The 21,626-nt window shown below is 34.1% G+C and overlaps 2 protein-coding genes across 3 annotated transcripts in view; both read right to left on the minus strand.

Moving 5' to 3' along the window:
• The window catches only part of usp47 (ubiquitin specific peptidase 47), a 36,034-nt gene extending 24,146 nt beyond the window's left edge, over positions 1-11,888 (minus strand). For both annotated transcript variants that reach the window (XM_059349612.1, XM_059349606.1), the window contains exons 1-2: positions 11,593-11,888; positions 3,860-4,054 (exon numbers count right to left, since the gene is read on the minus strand). In XM_059349612.1, the coding sequence (XP_059205595.1) occupies positions 3,860-4,054; positions 11,593-11,637 (240 nt within the window). In that variant the 5' untranslated portion in view covers positions 11,638-11,888. The remainder of the gene's footprint in view (positions 1-3,859; positions 4,055-11,592) is intronic.
• A 2,381-nt stretch (positions 11,889-14,269) lies between these two features.
• On the minus strand, positions 14,270-17,456 carry clec3a (C-type lectin domain family 3, member A). Its single transcript, XM_059360025.1, has 3 exons — positions 17,130-17,456; positions 16,945-17,037; positions 14,270-15,000 (listed from the first exon to the last, which is right to left on the minus strand). Exons 1-3 carry the CDS (start codon positions 17,239-17,241, stop codon positions 14,603-14,605), a joined length of 603 nt encoding a protein of 200 aa, XP_059216008.1. The 5' UTR covers positions 17,242-17,456; the 3' UTR covers positions 14,270-14,602.
• Between the last annotated feature and the right edge of the window lie 4,170 nt (positions 17,457-21,626).

Raw genomic sequence — 21,626 nt, forward strand, 5'->3', positions numbered from 1 at the left:
TCTGTATTGACGCATACGATGAAAATAGCTTGAAACCAACATGTGAGCAACGCTACGTAGCAGGAGACTTTCTGTCTTTCTCCCAGGCGGCTGAGGACAAGCAAGCAAAGTGCTGCAGTGGAAACATGCAGTGGCTTAATCCACTGACCTACTCAGTGAGATAACAACAGACACAGCACCTGGGCTTTGGCCTGGGTCAGCAGCAGGATTAGCCTTGGCTCATTTAAGAAAAGGGAATAGTATGTACACAAACATAGATGACTAGGGTTGTCAAAAGTATCGATACTCAAAAAGGTATCCATACTAAAACGCTGTATCCGGATACGATAGTCATTTTCAAAAGTAATGATGAAAAGTGTTATTTTCTCTCTTGAAGTCCCAGAATGAAGCAGAGAAAAGTCGACTTATCAAGCTTGCCTAATATACATAGATAGATAGATAAATAACTTTATTCATCCCCGAAGGGAAATTCGGTTGTCACAGCAGTCCAGTATTCAAGTACAATAAAATACAATAGAATAAAATACTGAGGTAGAATAAATAAAAACAATAATAGCAAAAAACACAGAATAGAACAAGGACACTTAAGAAGTAAAAAAAAGAAGATAAGTTGGTAGGTTGGTTGGCAAGATGATGGTAATTATGAAGGTAATCATACTGGTGATATGATGGCAACAATGCTATAGTGACTAGACAGTATATAATAATAATAATAATAATAATAATAATAATAATAATACAGTATATAATATATAATATAATATTTAATAATAAATAGTAACAATATAAAATAAAATTAAAATAAATAAAATAATTATAAATAAAATATGATATATAATATATAATATGTAATAATAATAATAAGTAGGGCCGGTATAATAATAATAGTAGTATATTACAGTATATAGTAATAATAGTAATGGCAGCAACAGTATATATAATAATAATAGTAGTAGTAGTAATAATATTAATAACATAGCAATATTGTGCACAGCATACAAAATATTGTTCTAATTGTTATTGTTTATTGTATTTATTTACTTTTTGCACTTCCTCAGACCTGAAGCTTGATACCATAGTTGCAGTTTCTTTTAGCACAACTGTTTTTTATTATAAATATTTAACCTGTGGTTCTGTTCATTTTTACATGTTGCATTTTTCTTGTTAATAATAAAAATATTTCTGTTAAATTTTGGGGTCTTTGTTTTAATCCTTGAGGTATCGAAAATGGTATCGAGTATCGAATATTTTCCTGAGTATCGGTATCGAGTTGAACATTTTAGTATGGTGACAACCCTATAGACAACACAGAATAAACTCATAGTCCACACTGAGGGGAACACATTCATTCATATGAAGGTGCTTTCGCTTAGAAACAACTTTCTTTGTAGCAGAGAACAATGGTATGGCAAAATCCATTTTCAAACACGGACAGCATGACTAAAAAAAGACTGTTGGCACTGTGTGGCTCTCAAACATATCTCAAACACTATCAGCTGCTCTGGGGTCATGATATGGTGACACGGCCCTCCCAGTGCAGAAGTGGCAGCAGCAATGAGTCCTGACATAAACTTCCTGTAAGTGGACGATAAGTGAACAGCGACTGCAAACAGAGTCTGGAAGCTATTAGCATGAATCCCAGCGGAGCCCACCTGAACTAATGAGCCTGAACTCAACTGCATTAAACCAAAACATTAACTAAAAGCTAGAACAATTTAAGTTCAATTACAAAATGGTTTAAACTAGCATCCTATTCTATTTACTTCTCTGATTCCAAACTTTCCCAGGCTACAAACACAAACAACTGCCTCACATGGGACAACATTTAAAAACAAAAGACTGAAAACAGCAAAACTAAAATCCTTTTAAATGGGATTGATGAGATTTTGGGTCTAAAAGAGAACAATAAAACTGTTATAGATTACAAAGACAATGCTTTTTGCAGGCAGCTGGATTTGTGAGATCATGAGACCATGCGAGACTCATACTACTACTTAGGGCTGGGAGATATATCAATATAAAAGATATATCAATATATTTTTAAATGTGATATGGAATTGGACCATATCACATATATTGATATAGTTTAAAAAAAATGTATCTTTCTTCACATATAAATGGTGCCCTTACTAGTGTTTGTCATATTTAGTTCTTTTGTAATGTTTGTTATTCTTTGCTCATATAAATATATTAATTTCAGAAAAAGATTGGCCTATTTTATTTTCTATTTTTATTTAAGATAATATTTAATTGAAATTTGCACTTTATTATGCTTTGATTTTTTATTTTTATTTTAAAAGGTACTCCTGTTGTTAAACAGTATTTATGTCCACTTAAACAAACAGTTTCAATAAAACTACTTGTGACATGTCATATTTAACTTTGACTGAACATTTCAAATTGCAAAGCTCTCACTTTGCAATAAAAATATCGGGATTTATATCGTATACCGATATTCAGCCTAAATATATCGGGATATGACTTTTGGTCCTTATCGCCAAGCCCAACTACTACTACTGTGTTAAAATATCTATATCAGAAACATATTTTTACTGTCTTGCGGTATATGCATTCATATAGCCCAACCCTAGTGTCTGGAGTCCTGACAAATAAAGAATAAGTCCAATATTGACTCTTTTTGCTCTGAGAGAAATATCTAAAAGTCCACTATGTAAACTACTTTCCTCAACTTTTTTCCATAGCTATTTGCTGCTGGCTCAGTGGCATATGGTTTGTATATTAGTGCAGCTTTAACCATCTCTGAGCTGATATGTAAACATTTTTAATCCTTCACAAACCTCAGTTATCCGAGCTATTATACAAACACAGAGTTATCCCTTCCAAGCTAGGTTAAATCAACTGTGCATTGTTTGAACACTTAAGTCAAGTAGAAGAAAGAAAAGGCTCCTACTGATAGCAAACCTCACATTTTCAACACACTATGGAAGCTATGAGGCTAGGAAACATCCTTTTACAGGCTCATGTTGAAACCCTGAAATGCATCTAGACCCAAACTACTAAAATTGACAGAGTAATCACCAAAACTTCAGCCTACAACCCAACGTAGATCTATAAATGCACTGAAAGCTGTGTAGAAGTATTCTCATGAAGCCAGTCTAAGTTATATCTGTGAAGATTATAAGGACATACTTTATCAAACTAAATATATTTCACTATTATATGAATGAACAACATAGCCATAATGAGGCACAATTCATTGTTTTGTGTTAAAATAATATTTTATATATTTTTAAACATATTTTTGATTCACAAATTCATTACTGTAATGCGTCCAGATGAAAATGTCATGGTTTCCCCCACACTCATATACAATAAATATTTAATAAACTTTATAAAAATAAATACACATTTGTTTAAAAATGTATAATTTAACAGAATATAATCAAACATAATGGTTTTTAACAATGTATAAAGAACAAAATCTGAATGAAAATTGATGAGGAAAAAATGGTTAAATGTTACGGTAATGATAGAATTGTTTGATTTAAAATATGTGTATATTTTAATAAAATACATTTTGGTGACACCAGCTACCCTTGAGCATATTTAAGTGCTTGCCAAAGAAAAAAAAGAAAAACTTTCGTTGTTTTTTTAATTAAAAAATGTGTTACGGAAATGAATTTTGCTCACAGTGTCTCTAAAAATGTAAGAAAATACATTAAAAAATTTTAAATAGATTATAAATCCATATAACAGTGACATTAGATTGTATATGTTATAAAGGGTCAAAGAAAACATGTATTCAATGCTCTTGGATTTTTGCTATGAGCTGCACCATGTTCATGAGAATCACCCTAGTGTGTTGGCAGAAATAAAACTAATTAATAAATTCCCTTACCATGTCCGTTGTATTCCCCCATGCAAGTTCAAAAGTGGCTTTGACATATCCCGCTTTGTGTGCAACATCTTCATAGAGCTTGGAGAGCGTGGTGGAGGCAGGCAGGTTGAGCGTCAGCCTCTCATTCACCGTCTTCGCACTGGTGATGTCCTGAATGATACACAGCACTCTGGGCTCCTCGGCTGCATTCTGAATCTGAAAATCAGGAAGAATAAGAAAAGATTAACATGACATATTAGCTAAATATTCAGTCTGTATTTTGTGTTTAACCACCATGTATTGGTAAAAAGTCAAGCGTTAGTATAAACCGTTAGTAAGGCTATGCAGCAAACGCCATCATCAGAAACATGTCAGTACACAAAAGTAAAATACCAACCAACTTATTTCATGCCTCAGTGCTGATATGAGCTAGTTGTTACAGGTCACATTTATGGAAACAATAACATGTGTTTGTACCAAGTGAAATCTGTCAGAGCATCAAAAATTAAAATATCAGAAGCTGGAATAGAATCTCTGGTTAGATTTATAATCTTTGAATGTAAATTGTTTTTTGTTAACACATGCACTCATTTGAAATTGTCTGAGTTGATCACAATTGGTCAATTGGTGAATTTAAATCGATTCTAAAGGATAAAGAAATAATTTCCCGTGGTCGGTGAGTCTCTACTTGAGGCTCTTTCACTCATGTTGTGATGGCTGGATTTGTATTTAATTGTTTATGTTAACTGTGTTTTAAATGTTGTAACTTGTCACTTTTTATACTGCTTTCTTGGCCCGGTCTCTCTTGGAGAGGGATTTTTTTTTAAATCTCAACAAGACTTTTTACCTGGATAAATAAATGATAGATATATATATATATACATATATACATATACCATTCTGAATTCGATGCATTCTGCTTTTATCACAATATGCACATCGTCCCAACTTTTTGGGAATCTGGGTTGTAAATTCAAGTAACCGTAACCCAATTTATGGAGATATATATAAATATGTGGTATTTTTTTGACAAAGACCAAACAGTGGGCCTACTGTTTGTGCTGGATTATCCTGCCAATCACAGAAAAATAATTCTTCACAATAAAAAACTGTTGTGTTGATGAGAGCAGGAGCTTATCTCCAACGATGACTTGGCTTGCTTTGCAAAAGCAGCTCAGATTTTCATTTCTGTCCTTGTGTTTTCTCAAGGCTTAATATCAATCTGCTTGAGACAGAAACCTTCCCCTGCCGTACCTACACAACTGGACAAGCCCAGTCACCGATCATTTGTTTACAATTTTGACAAACAGGCACACAGGAATGTTTTAAAGTTCCTCTAAAACTGTCTACAACCTCAAAACAAAAACAGGCCATGCAATTGCTGACACATGCTTCCTTTGAGTGTTTAACACACTGTGTGAATTGTTCAAAAAGAACACAGCAGGTGACTTTGTCATCTGAACACTCCCTGTAATTTGTTTCCTAACTGGTCTTGTATGTGCTGTACTTGTTCAGGCTCAAGTCGATTTGTAGACTGGAAATGAAAGTAGAAAAAACTGGCAACAAAACTCACCAAACAAGCCAGCCAGACCAGTTTCCCTAGACTCAGGTATTTATGATCACATTTTAGATAGATATGTAATTGCACAATAAAGAAAAGTGAGAAAGTAGGGCTGGGCGATATATTGTTATAAAAAATATATCGATATATTTTTTAATGTGATATGGAATTAGACCATATCGCATATATCGATATAGTTCCAATTTTTATTTATTTCTTTATATGTAAATGCTGCCCTTACTAGGGTTCGTCATTTTTAGTTTTTTTGTAATGTTCGTTATTCTTTTCTCATATAAATATATTTATTTCGGAAAAAGATTGGCCTATTTTATTTCATAGGCTATTTTTATTTAAGATATTTTTTATTTAAATGTGCACTTTATGGAGCATTGTTTTTTTTTTTTTTTTTTTTTTTTTTAAAAAGGTACTGCTGTTGTTATACAGTATTTATGTTCACTTAAATAAACGGTTTCAATAAATCTACTTGTGACATGTCATATTTGGCTTTGACTGAACATTTGCTCTCACTTTCCGATAAAAATATCAGGATATATATTGTAGATCAATATTCAGCCAAAATATATCGAGATATGACTTTTGGTCCATATCGCCCAGCCCTATGAGAAAGTATTGTAATGATATGTAAATGTGCATATTTACATTTCGAATATGACCAAGTTTACAGAAATGTGTGTTTTAAAGGACACAACTTGTAGTATTTCATTAAAGTGGACATTATGTCATTGCATGTCTACATGTTTATGATTGATAAAGCTGCTGTTTGTAAGGCTGACTCCTGGAGAAGACTCATCACGATGCTGCTTCATGCATCTATTTAACACCATGCTCTATCTCTCCCACAACACACACAAGCCATGGCTACCTTAGAAATCTTCTTCATCTCATCAAAAATACTCTGTCTGCAACTCCAAAACACACCCTAATGATAGAACAAGTCAAAAACAAACAAAACAAGGAAATACAGTGTGAATCATGACAGTCTAATTACCCACAAAGAAAACATATTTAGGCTTCGTTAGGCTGACTTGTAGGCCAACGCCTGTCCCTGTTTGGCTGGAATATCAACCTCTTGGCTAGGATAAGGGTCATAATTACAGGAATATAATCAAGTAACTCCTGAACTTTAATCTCTTTATGAGGTCTGTGATCTTGGCAAAATGTGACAGGTCCTATAAAGTCGCTGCCGCTGACAACACACGAGTGTATTATGAGATTAAAGGTTATTTTTACCGTGGATATAATCACAAGGTGCAGACATGAAGCCACAGGTACTGCAAAGCACAGGAAGTATTTATTTACAGCCGGAACCGCTTCTAAATGACTCACAAATACTAATAATATCAGTATCCATTAAAATGAAACCCATGAGCAGGTTGTGATATAAATAATAGTTGTATATATAATGTAGTTTATTATTATTTATCATAATAATATCTCTTTTTTTAAATAAGAAACTACATAGGATGTTTTATGCATGCTTGTTTACCTTCCACTTGAAGAAAGAGGTCTTGACAAAGTCAAAATAATAAAGTAAGTGGAATAATGCCTGTAAACGTTTTTACTAAAACACTGGGGAACTCTAATGACGGCAACAAAATCCATTTAAATACTGGAGGCAAACAACACAAGCTCACTGTCTGTTTGACTCGGCTTGTTGTGACTTATACAAGCAATAAAAGACCAATATGCAACAGCTTCGACACTATTTATCTTACAAAGCTTTTTCATACATAATGCTGTCACAGTGTTACAAGCTGTGATGGGTGATTCTCATGAACATGGTGCAGCTCATAGCAACAATCCAAGAGCATTGAATACATGTTTTTTTTGACCCTTTATAACATATACAATCTAAAGTCACTGTTTCAAATGAGTTTATAATCGATTTGAACATTTTTTAAGGTATTTTCTGACATTTTTAGAGACACTGTGAGCAAAATTCATTACTGTATCATATTTTAAAATTAAAAAAAAAACAAATACAAGTTTTTTTTTTCCTTTTTTTCTTTGACAAGCACTTAAATTTGCTCAAGGGTAGCTGGTATCACCAAAATGTATTTTATTAAAATACACACATATTTTAATGCAAACAATTCTATCATTACTGTAACATTTAACCATTTTTTCTCATCAATTTTCATTCAGATTTTGTTCTTTATACATTGTTAAAAACCATTATGTTTGATTATATTCTGCTAAATTATGCATTTTCAAACAAATGTATATTTATTTTTATAAAGTTTATTAAATATTTATTGTATACAAGTGTGGGGAAACCATGACATTTTTATCTGGATGCATTATGGTAATGAATTTGTGAATCAAAAATATAGAAAATATTATTTTAACACAAAACAATGAATTGTGCCTCATTATGGCTATATTGTTCATTCATATAAAAGTGAAATATATTTAGTTTAATAAAGTATGTCCTCATAATCTTCACAGACATAGCCTAGTCTGGCTTCATGAGAATCACCCTGATGAGCAAAATGTGTCGAGGTAGCATAAAAGGAAGTCAATTTTCTACTGGAAGGAACTCCATGATTAACAATGAATGCATTTTATGCAGAACTTAAAGCCAATATGCATGTTAAAATACAAGGTAATTGATGTGTTGTTCTTGAGGATAATACCTAACGCCATCACAAACACAAAGCTATTTAGTAGCCACCCATTTTAAATGTTACAGTGTTGCATGTGTGAGGAGGATTATGTTTCTTGGGTTATTAATTGAGCTACTCTCCTCACAAGTGTTTTATTTAATTGGGCTCATGGCATCAACAGAGAGCTCCGAGTGTCTTCTGGTAACTCAGAACTCCACACCACCTTTAACACCAAACTGCAGCTTAAATTACCTACACTTGAGCTCATGTCTTGTTCCACAACATTAGTCAATAATTTGTGACCTCGCCATTCATTTCAGCAACAGAACGAAGGTACTGAAAGTGATATTTCACCACGCTTTATGTTCCTATCCTACCAACATTTCTACAGAACCAAAGGATAGTCTGACATATATCTTGAAGATCAGCTGATTTCATTAACTTGATGTGGCGAAATAAACAATTACAAGCAAACAAAAAAACTTTCATTTCAAACAAAAAAAATGTCCAATGTGCTTGCTTTGTGTATTTGTTTTGGCAGTGTGACGGTTAAATGTAGGCATTTTAAAAAGATTCAAAATGATAATATTCACACTTGATGTAATCTTTCCAGACAAACAGCTAAAGTATTTCCATCTAATCAACAAAATTTACATTTGCATAGATATTTAGGTACTTAAAATGATCTAGCGCAGAGCCGGCCCGGGACTTATATTATGTAATTCCACCACCTGTTCTCTACTTTATCTTGTAAATATCCAACTTGTTTTTAAACTCGTAAATGTAAAGGTCTAGAGAAGAGATAATTAAATAAATCTATTTCCTCCTCACAAGCTCAAACATCCTTTTTTTTACTTTTTTTAATAAAAGCTTAGCCTGCAGGGAATTATTAGATTAGATCAATAATCCTTTAATAAAAGGTGTATAGCTAAAGGCTACACTATTACTACGAAACATAATGAAAGTGAGTAACAGTGCAGTGCTGCATCATCAAATGTATTTTCCCACCAGCACTAATGTCAACGAGTGACGTCCTAGGCTCGACGTGTGACTCTGCAGCTGACGTAAATGCAGCCAAACTGCTATAAAAACACCCATGAATAAATATTGGGACTTCATTTATTGTGTAGTAACTCCATAGATACAAGTTAGTATAACATAAACACATGAATGTGACTGCCATCCCAATAGTACCCTCTCAGACCTTAATAAATAATAATAAAAATAACAGTTAATCTCAGCAAACATGTCAGCAACCAAATTACCATCTATTATTCATTAATGGTGTTTACAAAAAGCTATCGCCGATTTATTATGTTCTTTCTCATGTGGAAAACATAACATAGTGCCATCGTAGATTATTGCATTGTTGTTGTTTAATGTAAAGCTAACGGCAGCCAAGCCAAACATGACATGATAAACAAGAAAAGGCTAGGATATTTAGCTAGCACTGTCACAAATGTAACTTTTTTAAAACCAGTAATATGAAGGTCTAGAGAAGAGATAAGTAAATAAATCTATTTCCTTCTCACAAGCTCAAACATCCTTTTTTTTAAACTTTTTTTTATAAAAGCTTGTCCTGCAGGGTATTATTAGATTAGATCAATAATCCTTTAATAAAAGGTGTATAGCTAAAGGCTACACTATTACTATGAAACATAATGAAAGTGAGTAACTGTGCAGTGCTGCATCATCAAATGTATTTTTCCACCGAGTGACGTCCTAGGCTTGTCGTGTGACTCTGCAGCTGACGTAAATGCAGCCAAACTGCTATAAAAACACCCATGAATGAAAACTGGGACTTCATATATTGTGTAGTAACTCCATAGATGCAGGTTAGTATAATATTACCACATGAATGTGACTGGCATCCCAATAGTACCCTCTCAGACCATAACCCTCTGGAGTCCACGAAAACGCCGGAGCATGACACCTCATGACGTTGCAACGTAAAAACAAAGCAGTTTCCATGTCCCATTTAGCGCGTCAACTCTCTTTCAGCAAAGGTAAAAAACACCTCGACCAAGTGTAACATATTACTGAATTATTATTGAATTTTGCAGTGTGCATTCAGCATTTTTAATGCAATCTTTTGTGTTTAATGGTTGTGTTTTTCTGTTTTTTCTGTCATTTTTGAGTGTTTTTTGCATTATTTGTGTTTTTATGTTTGTTTTTATGTATTTTATTGTGTATTTCTGTGTTTTTACTGTTTTTTTTGTGTGTTTTTGTATGTTTTTGTGTGTTTTTTTGTGTTCAAAATGTTGATCCAGTAAGTCAAAAATTACAAAATAATAATCAGTTGAATTTGTGCTGAAGAAAAATATACCAGCATGGAATGATAAACATTTTTTAAGTCGTTTATACAGGCAGAATGACAAAGAGTCAAAACCCATCAAAATAGCCCCAAATTCCAAAGGGTTAATAAATAACAAAAAATAACAATTTGGTTGCTGACATGTTTGCTTAGATTAACTACCATCTGTTATTCATTAATGGTGTTTACAAAATGCTATAGCCGATTTATTATGTTCTTTCTCATGTGGAAAACATGACAACATAGTGCCATGGTAGATTATTGCATTGTTGTTGTTTAATGCAACGTTAACGGCAGCCAATCCAAACATGACATGATAAACAAAATAAGGCTAGGACATGTAGCTAACACTGTCACACATGTCAAACCATGTCAAATGAATGGCAAACATGTTTATTAAATTAATTAGGGACACCCCAAATAATTAACATCAAAGCTACGGTTGTGTAACTAACGTTAGCTCGTCAAATCCGCTAACATTAGCATTTAGCTCACAGATTGACGTTCACAATACAGCTACAAGTTCTACTCAAAACAATGTGCAAACACGGAGAGAAGGAATAAAAGTGTACATTATTACAAAGCTAGGGTTAGGGTAAAAGTGTCTTCGACGTTGCCAGGTCAGCTCCACCTATGTAGCTATTTGCATTTGGTTTAGCAACTTCAAAAACATTGACTTAAAGAGCTAACGACATTAGCTAACCGAAGCTAATGCTACTTGCAAGTTGGCTAACTAATGTTGACAAATATTTGTTGTTTTTTGGGGGGGAGGAACATCATGTCAGCGGCAACATTTGAAGGGTTGGAGAGTTTTCGAAGTGCAGAAAGAAAGACAGATTCAAAGAGTCAATAATAATGATGGAAAAGCTTTGGCTGCCGTCATAAAGTCAGTGAAACTAGCCGCTAGCCGCCGTTAGCTCATTATAGGCCACAACAAGTCATGTTGAGCTAACTGTTAGCATGTTGAGCTAACTGTTAGCATGTTGAGCTAACTGTTAGCATGTCGAGCTAACTGTTAGCATCTTTGCCTTTAAATGATGCTAACTGTTAGCATCTTTGCCTCTAAATGATGCTAACTGTTAGCATCTTTGCCTCTAAATGATGCACCAAACACCGCAGCGTCCCAAAGTGCTGCAAAAGTTTCGCCATTATTGATGAACATGGTGTGTAACAGGGTGACAGCTGACGCCACGGGTTCGATCCCCAGACCCCCCCGATCCCCCAGACCCGGGCAGGTCCGTGATCAGCTCACCTCTCTGGGAACGAACTGGTTCTCCTCGCTGGGCACCATCTCCATGTTCAGACCGTCAGAGCATCTACACGGACAGACAGGCAGGATGTCAGCGGAGGAACTTCACAAACATGGTTTGTGTTCCTGTTTGTTGCAAGTTTGGTTGCTTGGATAACTAAATTAAACTTGCCAAAACTTGTAAAGCTTATCAAAGTGATCGCAGCACTCTCGGTTACAAAGTGTCCTGCTGCTGAACACGGAGAAAGATGGCCGGTGTTTTACTGCGAGACTTCACTGGCGTCACCATAGATCTCTATGGGCGTCACATTCATCCAGACAAGCGGCGTGATGTGAGCAGGCAGGGTGACGTCGGCGCGTGCGTGTGTGTGTGTGTGTGTGTGTGTGTGTGTGTGCGTGTTGTGTGTGTTTGTTGTGAATGTGTGAAACACACGTAAACAGGGCATTAACCCCAAATTGTTATTTTTTATTATTTATTAACCCTTTGGAGTTTGGGGCTATTTTGATGGGTTTTGACTATTTTTCATTCTGCCTGTATAAACGACTTATAAAATGTTTATCATTCCATGCTGGTTTCATTTTTTTTTTTCAGCACAACCTCACTTGATTATTATTATTATTATTATTTTGTCATTTTGACTTACTGGATCAACATTTTGAACACAAAAAACCATGAAATACAAAAAAATACAAAAAACATACATAAAAAAACATTAAAAATACACAAAAAATGACAAAAAACATGTAAAAACACACAAGAATATTACAAAAAAACACAGAAAAAACACAAAAAATAAAAAAACATAAAAAGCACACAAAAAACACACACAGATAATTAAACACAAATTATTGCATTGAAATTGCTGAATGCACACTGCAAAACTCAATAAAATCTCTCCAAAAACTTCAGTAATATCATGTTACACTTGGTCGAGGTGGTTTTTACCTTTGCTGAAAAAGAGTTGATGTGCTAAATGGGACTTGGAAACTTCTGGAAAATCCAAAACTTTAGAGCGAAGTTGAGCTCGATGCTGCTTTGTTTTTACGTTGCTACGTCATGAGGTGTCATGCTCCGGAGCTTTCATGGACTCCAGAGGGTTGTGAGAGACTGATGCAGGCCGGGGTCAACTGGGTCAGTTCAGCAATGCTTTCAATCCATCGCAGCATGTCTAATAGATTAAACTGAGTGAAGTGCGCAACATGGTTTCATAATCAATATTACCACCTGGATGAGCACCCAGTACTGATATAATTGATTTGATTTGATTTGATTCAAGTTTATTTCGAATATGAAAAGAAAAAAAAAAAAAAGTCATGTCATCACATCATTTCTTTTTATATTATTGGACGTTATTATAATGCAGCAGTACACTCCATATTGCAAGAAGGATCCGTTTTAATAACCGTCCCTTTCTGCATGTTTGCATGTTCTTTCTATGTTTGTTCTTATGTTCGTTTCTAAGTTTATTTTTGTTGTTTCCTTCCACATTACGAAGACAAGTGAGATGGATTAAATCTAAATATTGCTCATATCATATTGTTTCAAATGAGAGTTTTTTTATGAGAATTAGTGCTGCGGTTGAGTCTGGAGACACAGAAGTGATTTTAGATGAGAGCCCTACATTTGTATGAATGATTAAAGCATCTTGAGAGTTATGTGTTATTATATAATAAAACATATAAAAATATATTATTATGATTATTATTTTACTTTTAAAGAGTGTATACATGTTTAGGTGCATATATATAGGTATAATCTTTTTATCCTACATCTGTCTACTTTTCATTTTGAGATACATAAGTTAATAAAACTTAAATGACCTTTTTATGTAAACATGTACTTGTAAATATGTATGGTGTCTGTAGCGTCTCATATGTTTTATGTTCAAAATTAACAGAAGAATAATTGTGAAATTCTGAAAAGTGTTGGTAGAAAACAAGCTAGTCGTAAGAAAATAACAAAAGTGTAAATTCTTGTTTATTTCTATGAAACTTCATCAAGAATTCTTTACTTCTCGTGCTGTTCAGTCATGACATGAGGATCTGGGACTGTTAGTGATACATGTTAGGATAATTAGCAACCTAATTAATAACCATAGAGACACATTTTAATAAAAGAAATTTCCTTTATGGATTAGTACAGATTTGACAGCACATTTTTTAATGAATAACCAGCATAAATGACAAAGAATTTGTTAACAGCTGCTCTCGTCTGGTCTTTTCTTAGGGAATATATAGGTATAATCTTTTTTTATTTATTTTTTTATTAATCTCCTACATCTGTCTACTTTTTATTTTGAGATACATAAGTTAATACAACTTAAATTACCTTTTTATGTAAATGTGTACTTGTAAATGGTGTCTTATGGTGTCTGTAGTGTCTCAAAATGACACATTTTAATAAAAGACATTTTCTTTATGGTTTAGTACAGATTTGACAGCACATTTTAATGTGTTAACAGCTGCTCTTGTCTGGTCTTTCTTAGGGAATGACATATTCACAGATGTACTTCTTGAGGCTGCGACACACCTCATCGTACCACTTTCCTTGTGCGACCACTGACAGAGCAACACAGCTCATATATATATATATATATATATATTATTACTATTTTACTTTTGAAGAGTGTATACATGTTTGGGTACATATATAGGTATAATCTTTTTTTTTTTTTATTAATCTCCTACATCTGTCTACTTTTCATTTTGAGATACATAAGTTAATACAACTTAAATTACCTTTTTATGTAAATGTGTACTTGGTGTCTGTAGTGTCTCATATGTTTCATGTTCAAAATGAACAGAAGAAAATAACAAAAGTGTACATTCTTGTTTATTTCTATGAAACTTCATCAAGAATTATTTACTTCTTGTGCTGTTCAGTCATGACATGAGGATCTGTTAGGATAATTAGCAACCTAATTAATAAAAAGAAAAGAAATTTCCTTTATGGTTTAGTACAGATTTGACAGCACATTTTAATGTGTTAACAGCTGCTCTCGTCTGGTCTTTCTTATGGAATGACATATTCACAGATGTACTTCTTGAGGCTGCGACACACCTCATCGTACCACTTTCCTTGTGCGACCACCGACAGAGCAACGCAGCTCTCCCTCTTGGTTCCGGTGGGCTGTTTCTTGGATCGGTCCCAGTTCAAGTAGCTGACCGGCAGGCTGTTGACATCAACATACTGGCCTTCTTTCACGATGTCTGCCACACCGATCCAGAAGTCTTTGGATCCTGGAGCGCTCCTCTTGGCATAGTCTCTCAGTTCATTGTTCTCCATCGTGTCTCGTGGCGTTGCAAGAGTTCCTCCTTGTGCAATACAGTCTTCGTTTGCTTCGTGGTAATGTTTGGGCTCCTCGATGGTCAGATAACACTTCCTGTGAGCTTTGATGCCACGGAGACAGACTGGAAGAGCAAAGCACTTATTTCATAAGTTAATCAAAGTGTGCAGTAACTACTATATAGTGTTTACAGAACTACTCTAGTGTTTAATATTCTCTGTCACAGGAACATTAGAGTGATAAACACACAAAAACATTTTTAATACTTTATTTTCTCCTGTAGCAATTCATGCAGTCATATTTATCAACTCATAGTAAATAGAGTTCACATGAATAGTGACTAGTAAAACTAGCGGAAAGAGAATTAACAATAAATAAAGTCATGGAATTTTTATATGATCAACAAAGAGAAACAGAAAAAAAACATTGTTGGAAGTAATCATTTAGATTTTTTATTTTTTTTACTGTTCCTATAAATTGTGTGTTATAATTTATTCAATTTGATACTTCTAGCAAGTTCATTTTGTCTACTCTGAATATTATTCTTTTTTTTTTTCAGACAAAGGAAAGTCGAAACAGGTAAGGTAAAGAACATCTCCTACTTTTCTTTGTCTGAAAAAAGAAACATAAGAATAAGATTCAATTTGACCTTTTACTTTACAGTCTAATGGTTGATATGAGTGCTGCTTCCCTCTGCTGGAGACGCAGCACACTAACAAGTCCAAAATCTGTTATCTCTCTGCAAAATCCAAACTATTGCATGAGATATTATTGGCTAAATTAACAAATAACAGTGAAGAAGAAAAACAGAACCTAAAATCCTCATGTCATTTTTATATTTTAACCCTCTGGGACCACCAGGGACATTTTCAGCCATATTTGTCATTTTCCACTTTTGTTTTGGCAATTATTGTGGCTGTGATACTGAAAATGGCATGATTTTTGGAGGGTTTTTTTTCTTGATATATTTTGCAATTAAAATGTAATTTTTTCTAATGTGTCTATAATACACTGTGTACACAAAGGTTTACCCTTTCAGACCCTGTCAGGCTGAAAATGTCCACTTACAAAAAATGTTATAAAACCTTTACAGATTAATATTTTTTCTACTTTTTATCACATACACCTCTTAAACAACTTCAGCCCTGCTCAAAACTACCAAACATTCAAATATTTTGAGGATTTTGATCCTTTAAATGCCAGTTTGATTACATGATGTCACTGTTTTTTCAAAGAAAGGGGTTTTTACATTTTAAATCTGACACTACACAAAAACTAAAAATGCATCAAAATCAATTGTGTTCTTAACCTTTGACATATCCATGATTGTGATAAAAAAAAACAATGCCCCAGCCAAAAATCATTTATTATTTGGAAAGTAACTAAATTTTTGTGTTTTTTTCCCCCATAATAAACATCAGTGACATCATGTAATCAAACTGGCATTTAAAGGGTTAAAATGCCAAAAATGTTTAAACATTTGGTAGTTTTGAGCAGGGTGGAAGTTGTTTAAGAGGTTTATGTAGAAAAAAGTAGAAAAAATATTATATATAAGTTTTTATAGCGGTTTTTTTTTTTGGAAGTGGACATTTTCAGCCTGAGGGGTCTGAAAGGGGAGTAAATGTGTACACAGTATACACTGTATAGATACATTAGAAAGTGAGAAAGTTAGAGAAAGTTAAATTTAAATTACAAAATATATTTAAAAAACCATGCCATTTGCAGTATCACAGCCAAAATGATTGCCAAAACAAAAGTGAAAAATGACAAATATGGCTGAAAATGTCAGGAATGGTCCCAGAGGGTTAAATATAAGAATTACATGATGATTTTAGGTTCTGTTTTTTTTCTTCTTCACTGTTACTTGTTAATTTAGCCAATAATATCTCATGCAATAGTTTAGATTTTGCAGAGAGATAACAGAGTTTCAGGACTTGTAAAAAAAAGTAGAAAAAAATATTAATCTGTTTTTAGCGTTTGAAAGGGGCCCAGAGGGTTAATTATGCATACTGATGGTTGCAGCAGTGATTATGAATCTGTCTTTAATTGTCCTTTATATGCTGAGTACCTGTTTGTAACGCCTGCATCTCCTTCAGGGAGTTCACCTCCTGCCACAGCCTCTCCAGCTGAGACTTCACATCATCTTCTTCTGCAGCTGCATCTCGACAACAAAAAATAAAAATAAAAGAAGGTCAGATAAAAAAAAATCAGCAGCCAGCACATTTATTTATGCCCTGTGTGTATAAGAGTTACCTCCAGACTGACGGGGTGACACAGCCTTCCTGGTGCGAGACGGCTGGCTGCAGCTGAAGTGGAGCAAGGAGAAGCAGAGCAGGAGGAGGACAGGGAGGACCAGACGAGCCATGCCTGGGGCCAGAGGGTCCTACAGTGACAGGACACAGTGGTGCAGCTTGTACAGCCGTGAAAGGACCCAAATGCATCGTGGGCAGCTCCATATATATACTGGCTCTTGTGTATGCCTCCCCCTGCATTGGCTCCAGCTCTGTTTGTTTTTGTCCAAACATGAGGAGGAGGTGAGAGAGGTATAAGGGTGCAGTGGCAAATAATGATTTCCTTGTGTCTGGCTTTTCATAAATATTGACTTGGGACAAGGTGAACTAAGCAGTACACTGCAAAAAAGGTGTCTAAATACAAGTAAAAACAGTAAATCTGAGGGAAATGATCTTGCTGCATGGACAGATAATTTACCTTGACAAGATTTCTTAAATTAAGATTATTAAATGTAGAAATAAGCATGTTGTATGCTTAACTCTATGGAGTCTTTTTGGGCTATTAAGTCCATTTTTGAATCCTTTTCATCCTGCCTGTATATACCACTTAAAAATGTTTAAATGCCATGTTGGTATTTTTTTTATAGCACAACCTCACCTATATGACCTAATAATAATTGATTTTTGTTAGTGTCTTGTGTCTTTTGGTCATTTTGTGTCTTTTTTTGGTCATTTTGTGTCTTTTTTAGTCATTTCATGTCTTTTGTTTCTTTTTTTAGTCATTTTGTGTCTTTTGTGGGGTTTTTTTGTAATTTTGTCTCCTCATTTGTTTCTCTTTTAGTCATTTTGTGTCTTTAGTGTATTTTTTCGGTCATTTTGTATCTTTTTTTAAGTCATTTTGTGTCTTTTCTTGGTCATTTTGTGTCTTCTCTGGGTTTTTTTGGTCATTTTATCTCCTCATTTGTTTCTCTTTTAGTCATTTTGTGTCTTTTTTGGTCATTTTGTGTCTTTTTTTGTCATTTTATGTCTTTTTTTAGTCATTTTGTGTCTTTTTTTGGTCATTTTGTGTCTTTAGTCCTTTAATCCAACATGAAATGTGATTTTGAATCTTTTTTTACTTTCAAAACACTATCATGGTTTATCATCGTATTGGTATATCATCATCAAACTGAAACTGGCCTCATGGAGTTTACAGCCAGAACTTTAGATCATTTCCCTCAGATTTAGTGTTTTTATCTTGTTTTAGACACACTTTTTTTGCAGTGTATTCACTTTCATTTCACAAACAAACTGGAAATTCATTGACTGCTTCGCTATAACAGAATGTCCTTCATCACATCCTGTTCTATGTGTCAGTTTTGGACATGCAAAATCACTTTTTATCTACACAAAGTGGCATGACTCAATCATTTCATTTACAACTCTCAGTACATGAAAACAAATAACTGAGTAAATGCTGTGAATATCTTTGCAATGTTTTCAGTCTCACAGACTTCCAGTTGTATAATCTTTCAAAATAAAGCTTCTATTAAAGCTGAGGAAGTTCAGCTCCCAGCTCGGGTACAGGCGAGCTATTTTTAGAGTGAGATGTTGTATACAGACGGGAGGGGGGAGCTAAATAGGAAAAACGTTTGGGCACACCGGCTCAGTATAGCAATACAACTCTTATAATCAGCTCAAGCATGTTTTTTTTTCATCTTACAGTCTTCAGATTCTACATTTCTAAGCAGGGTTGTATTAAACTAAGTGAGATATCATATAAATATAATACAGTATTCTCAGCAAGGTTCATTTCTGTGATAATTTTACTATTGGTAATACATTTACCTACAGAAAAAACATAAAAAAACACACAAAACATACAAAATATCATATTTTTGTGTTTACCGTTACATGCAGAAGGTGTAAATGGATGTGAAAAGGTTCTGTATGTAACATCTTTCAGTTTAGACTCATTAAATAGTATCCAGTCCAAGTTCTGTTTAGTTAGCATTAACAAAAAAGCTGTATTAGCAAATTCTTGCAAGCTATTGCAATGAAATATCTGCTAATACTTCTCTCTTCTCTCTTTCCATCTCTAGGCAGACATGAAACCAACAACTCACACCGGACCTGCAGTTAGAGATGAGATAGAGGCTCAGGAGTTTTGGTTTAAGTAATAATTGATTCAGATCTTCAAATAAAACTCAACAGTCTAAGCCAGGGATGGGAAACTGGAGGCCCGGGGGCCACATACGGCCCTCACCCTCACTTGAAGTGGCCCTCAGTACAACTACATGCATTTGAGCATGAAATCTTAAAAGTGCAGTGTAAATATGCATAAAATTACTTCTTGCAATTAATGTTGGTCTGCTGTTCTTGCACTGAAAACAAAAGAAATCACAGTAAGTGGTTATTTTTTTAATTTGCTTCAAACCTTTTGTATTCCTATGTATACTGTTATACATGCATTTGAGCATGAAATATGTTAAGTTACTGCACTGTAAACATATTTAAAATCGCAGTTTCATCATATCTGGTTAGTGCACGCTCCTATATGTGGCCCTGTGGCAGTGTCCATGAAAAATTGTGGCCCCCTGCAGCATTTAAGTTGCCCATCCCTAGTCTAAGCATTGACTCTGGTGTCCTGCTACCTGCATGGGAACATCATGGCAAAAGTTAAAAAAAGCAATTAATTAGACAGCACTTTATTTCTCTTTTCTCCTCTGAGACACATGTTCACTTCAGAGTCACAGAAACATTTAAAACACTATCAGTAGAATTTAGAAAATCCATGACTTTGTTGCCACCTGGTGCAAAACTGAGGTATGATAAAGAATGTGCAGTATACAGATACCCAGTGGTGGAAACAGTGTTCAGATCCCTTAATTAAGTAAAATACTAAAAGTCCTGTATTGAAAGACCCACTTAAGTAAAATAAAGTACAAGCATTAAAATGTACTTATCATAAGTATAAATACTTGTTATGCAGAACAGATAGGTATGTGTATTCCCAGTATATTAATAGACTATTATTATTATAGATGCATCTATGTAAGCAGCATTTCATTTTCTCAAGGTAGGGCCCATTTTAACTATTTAACCCTCTATGGTACAGTGTTGCCCTCAGGCAACAAACCCCTTTTTGGCCTTTTAAATTTCTACAATACATCTTTTTGAGTGATGCAATACTTTAAAAAAGAGGGAAGAGTATAGGGAACCAATAGCAATGCTTTAATTTGTCACAAGACCTCCAGAAGGTGTTAGAACAATCTGTTATTCTGTCTCTGTGGACGTGGGTCACTATCTGTTGACGTAGGTCACTATCTATGCGTGCATAATTCACTACCTGTGTATGTGCTCTCTCTGTGCATTGATAGATTAATCATGCAAGCTGCTTTGCTATAATGATCATGTGCTAATATTGTTGTTAAACTATTGGTAAACTTAATACATTTACTCCATCGGCTTAAACTTCCTCTGCCCTATTTAGAGTAAGATTCTATTATCACAAAAATATATATTTTATGTGGACATTGCAAAATCTGTGTCTCCAGTAATATATGTACATATATATATATATATATATATATATATATATAGAGAGAGAGAGAGAGAGAGAGAGAGAGAGAGAGAGAGAGAGAGAGAGACTGAAAACATTGCAAAGATATTCACAGCATTTACTCGGTTATTTGTTTTCTGAAAGTTGTAAATGAAATGATTGAGTCATGCCATTTAAACATAATTAAATAATAAAATAAAACAGAAGAACTTTCTGTACTTTGCAGATACATTTATTCAAGTAAACAGAGCTGTACTCAGAGAAAGTACACAACAAAAACTGTGACAAAAATATACGACCACAGGTGAACCAGAGTTTAGAAGGAAGTTTGTGAAGACACTAAAATGCTAAACACTTCTTAAGACACTTTTTTTTTACAAGGCAATATGAATACACTCATATGCACTCTCTCTCTCTCACACACACACACACACACACACACACACACACACACTCACTCACTCACACACACACACACACACACAGGCCAGACATTAAAGGCATCAAAATTGAGATGTACTCCCAAAGTGTCTACACTTCATTATCCTACTTCCAAGTCTACACATCAACTTCTAAAATGTCTTATTTCATCACTTGGATGTTTCTCTCCACCGTTTATCATTCAACATGAAAGCATGCAGCGTTTAAATCCTGTTAGTTTTGCTGTTGATACATTTTTTATTCTTAAAATGGCCCAAGACTTGTTTTGTTTTTTATTGTTTTAATAGATGAGAAATCTTTTGATGTATACTCTGGTTTCATTTTAATGACTCAAGTAAAGCAAATAAATAACTCAGATATTAAAGATACACTGACTAAGCAAGGCCAAAAAAAACAAACAGTGAAAACAATATAATTTGTTTTTACTTTGTTACATTAAAAATAAAAAGCAATCAGTCATTAGAACATTTGACTGTGAACATTTTTTCAGCCGTTCTTTTACAGTTGGTGGGGTGAAGCAGAGGGTATCGTACTTAA

This window comes from Centropristis striata, chromosome 2 (assembly GCF_030273125.1).
Source record: "Centropristis striata isolate RG_2023a ecotype Rhode Island chromosome 2, C.striata_1.0, whole genome shotgun sequence".
Taxonomy (NCBI): Eukaryota; Metazoa; Chordata; class Actinopteri; order Perciformes; family Serranidae; genus Centropristis; species Centropristis striata.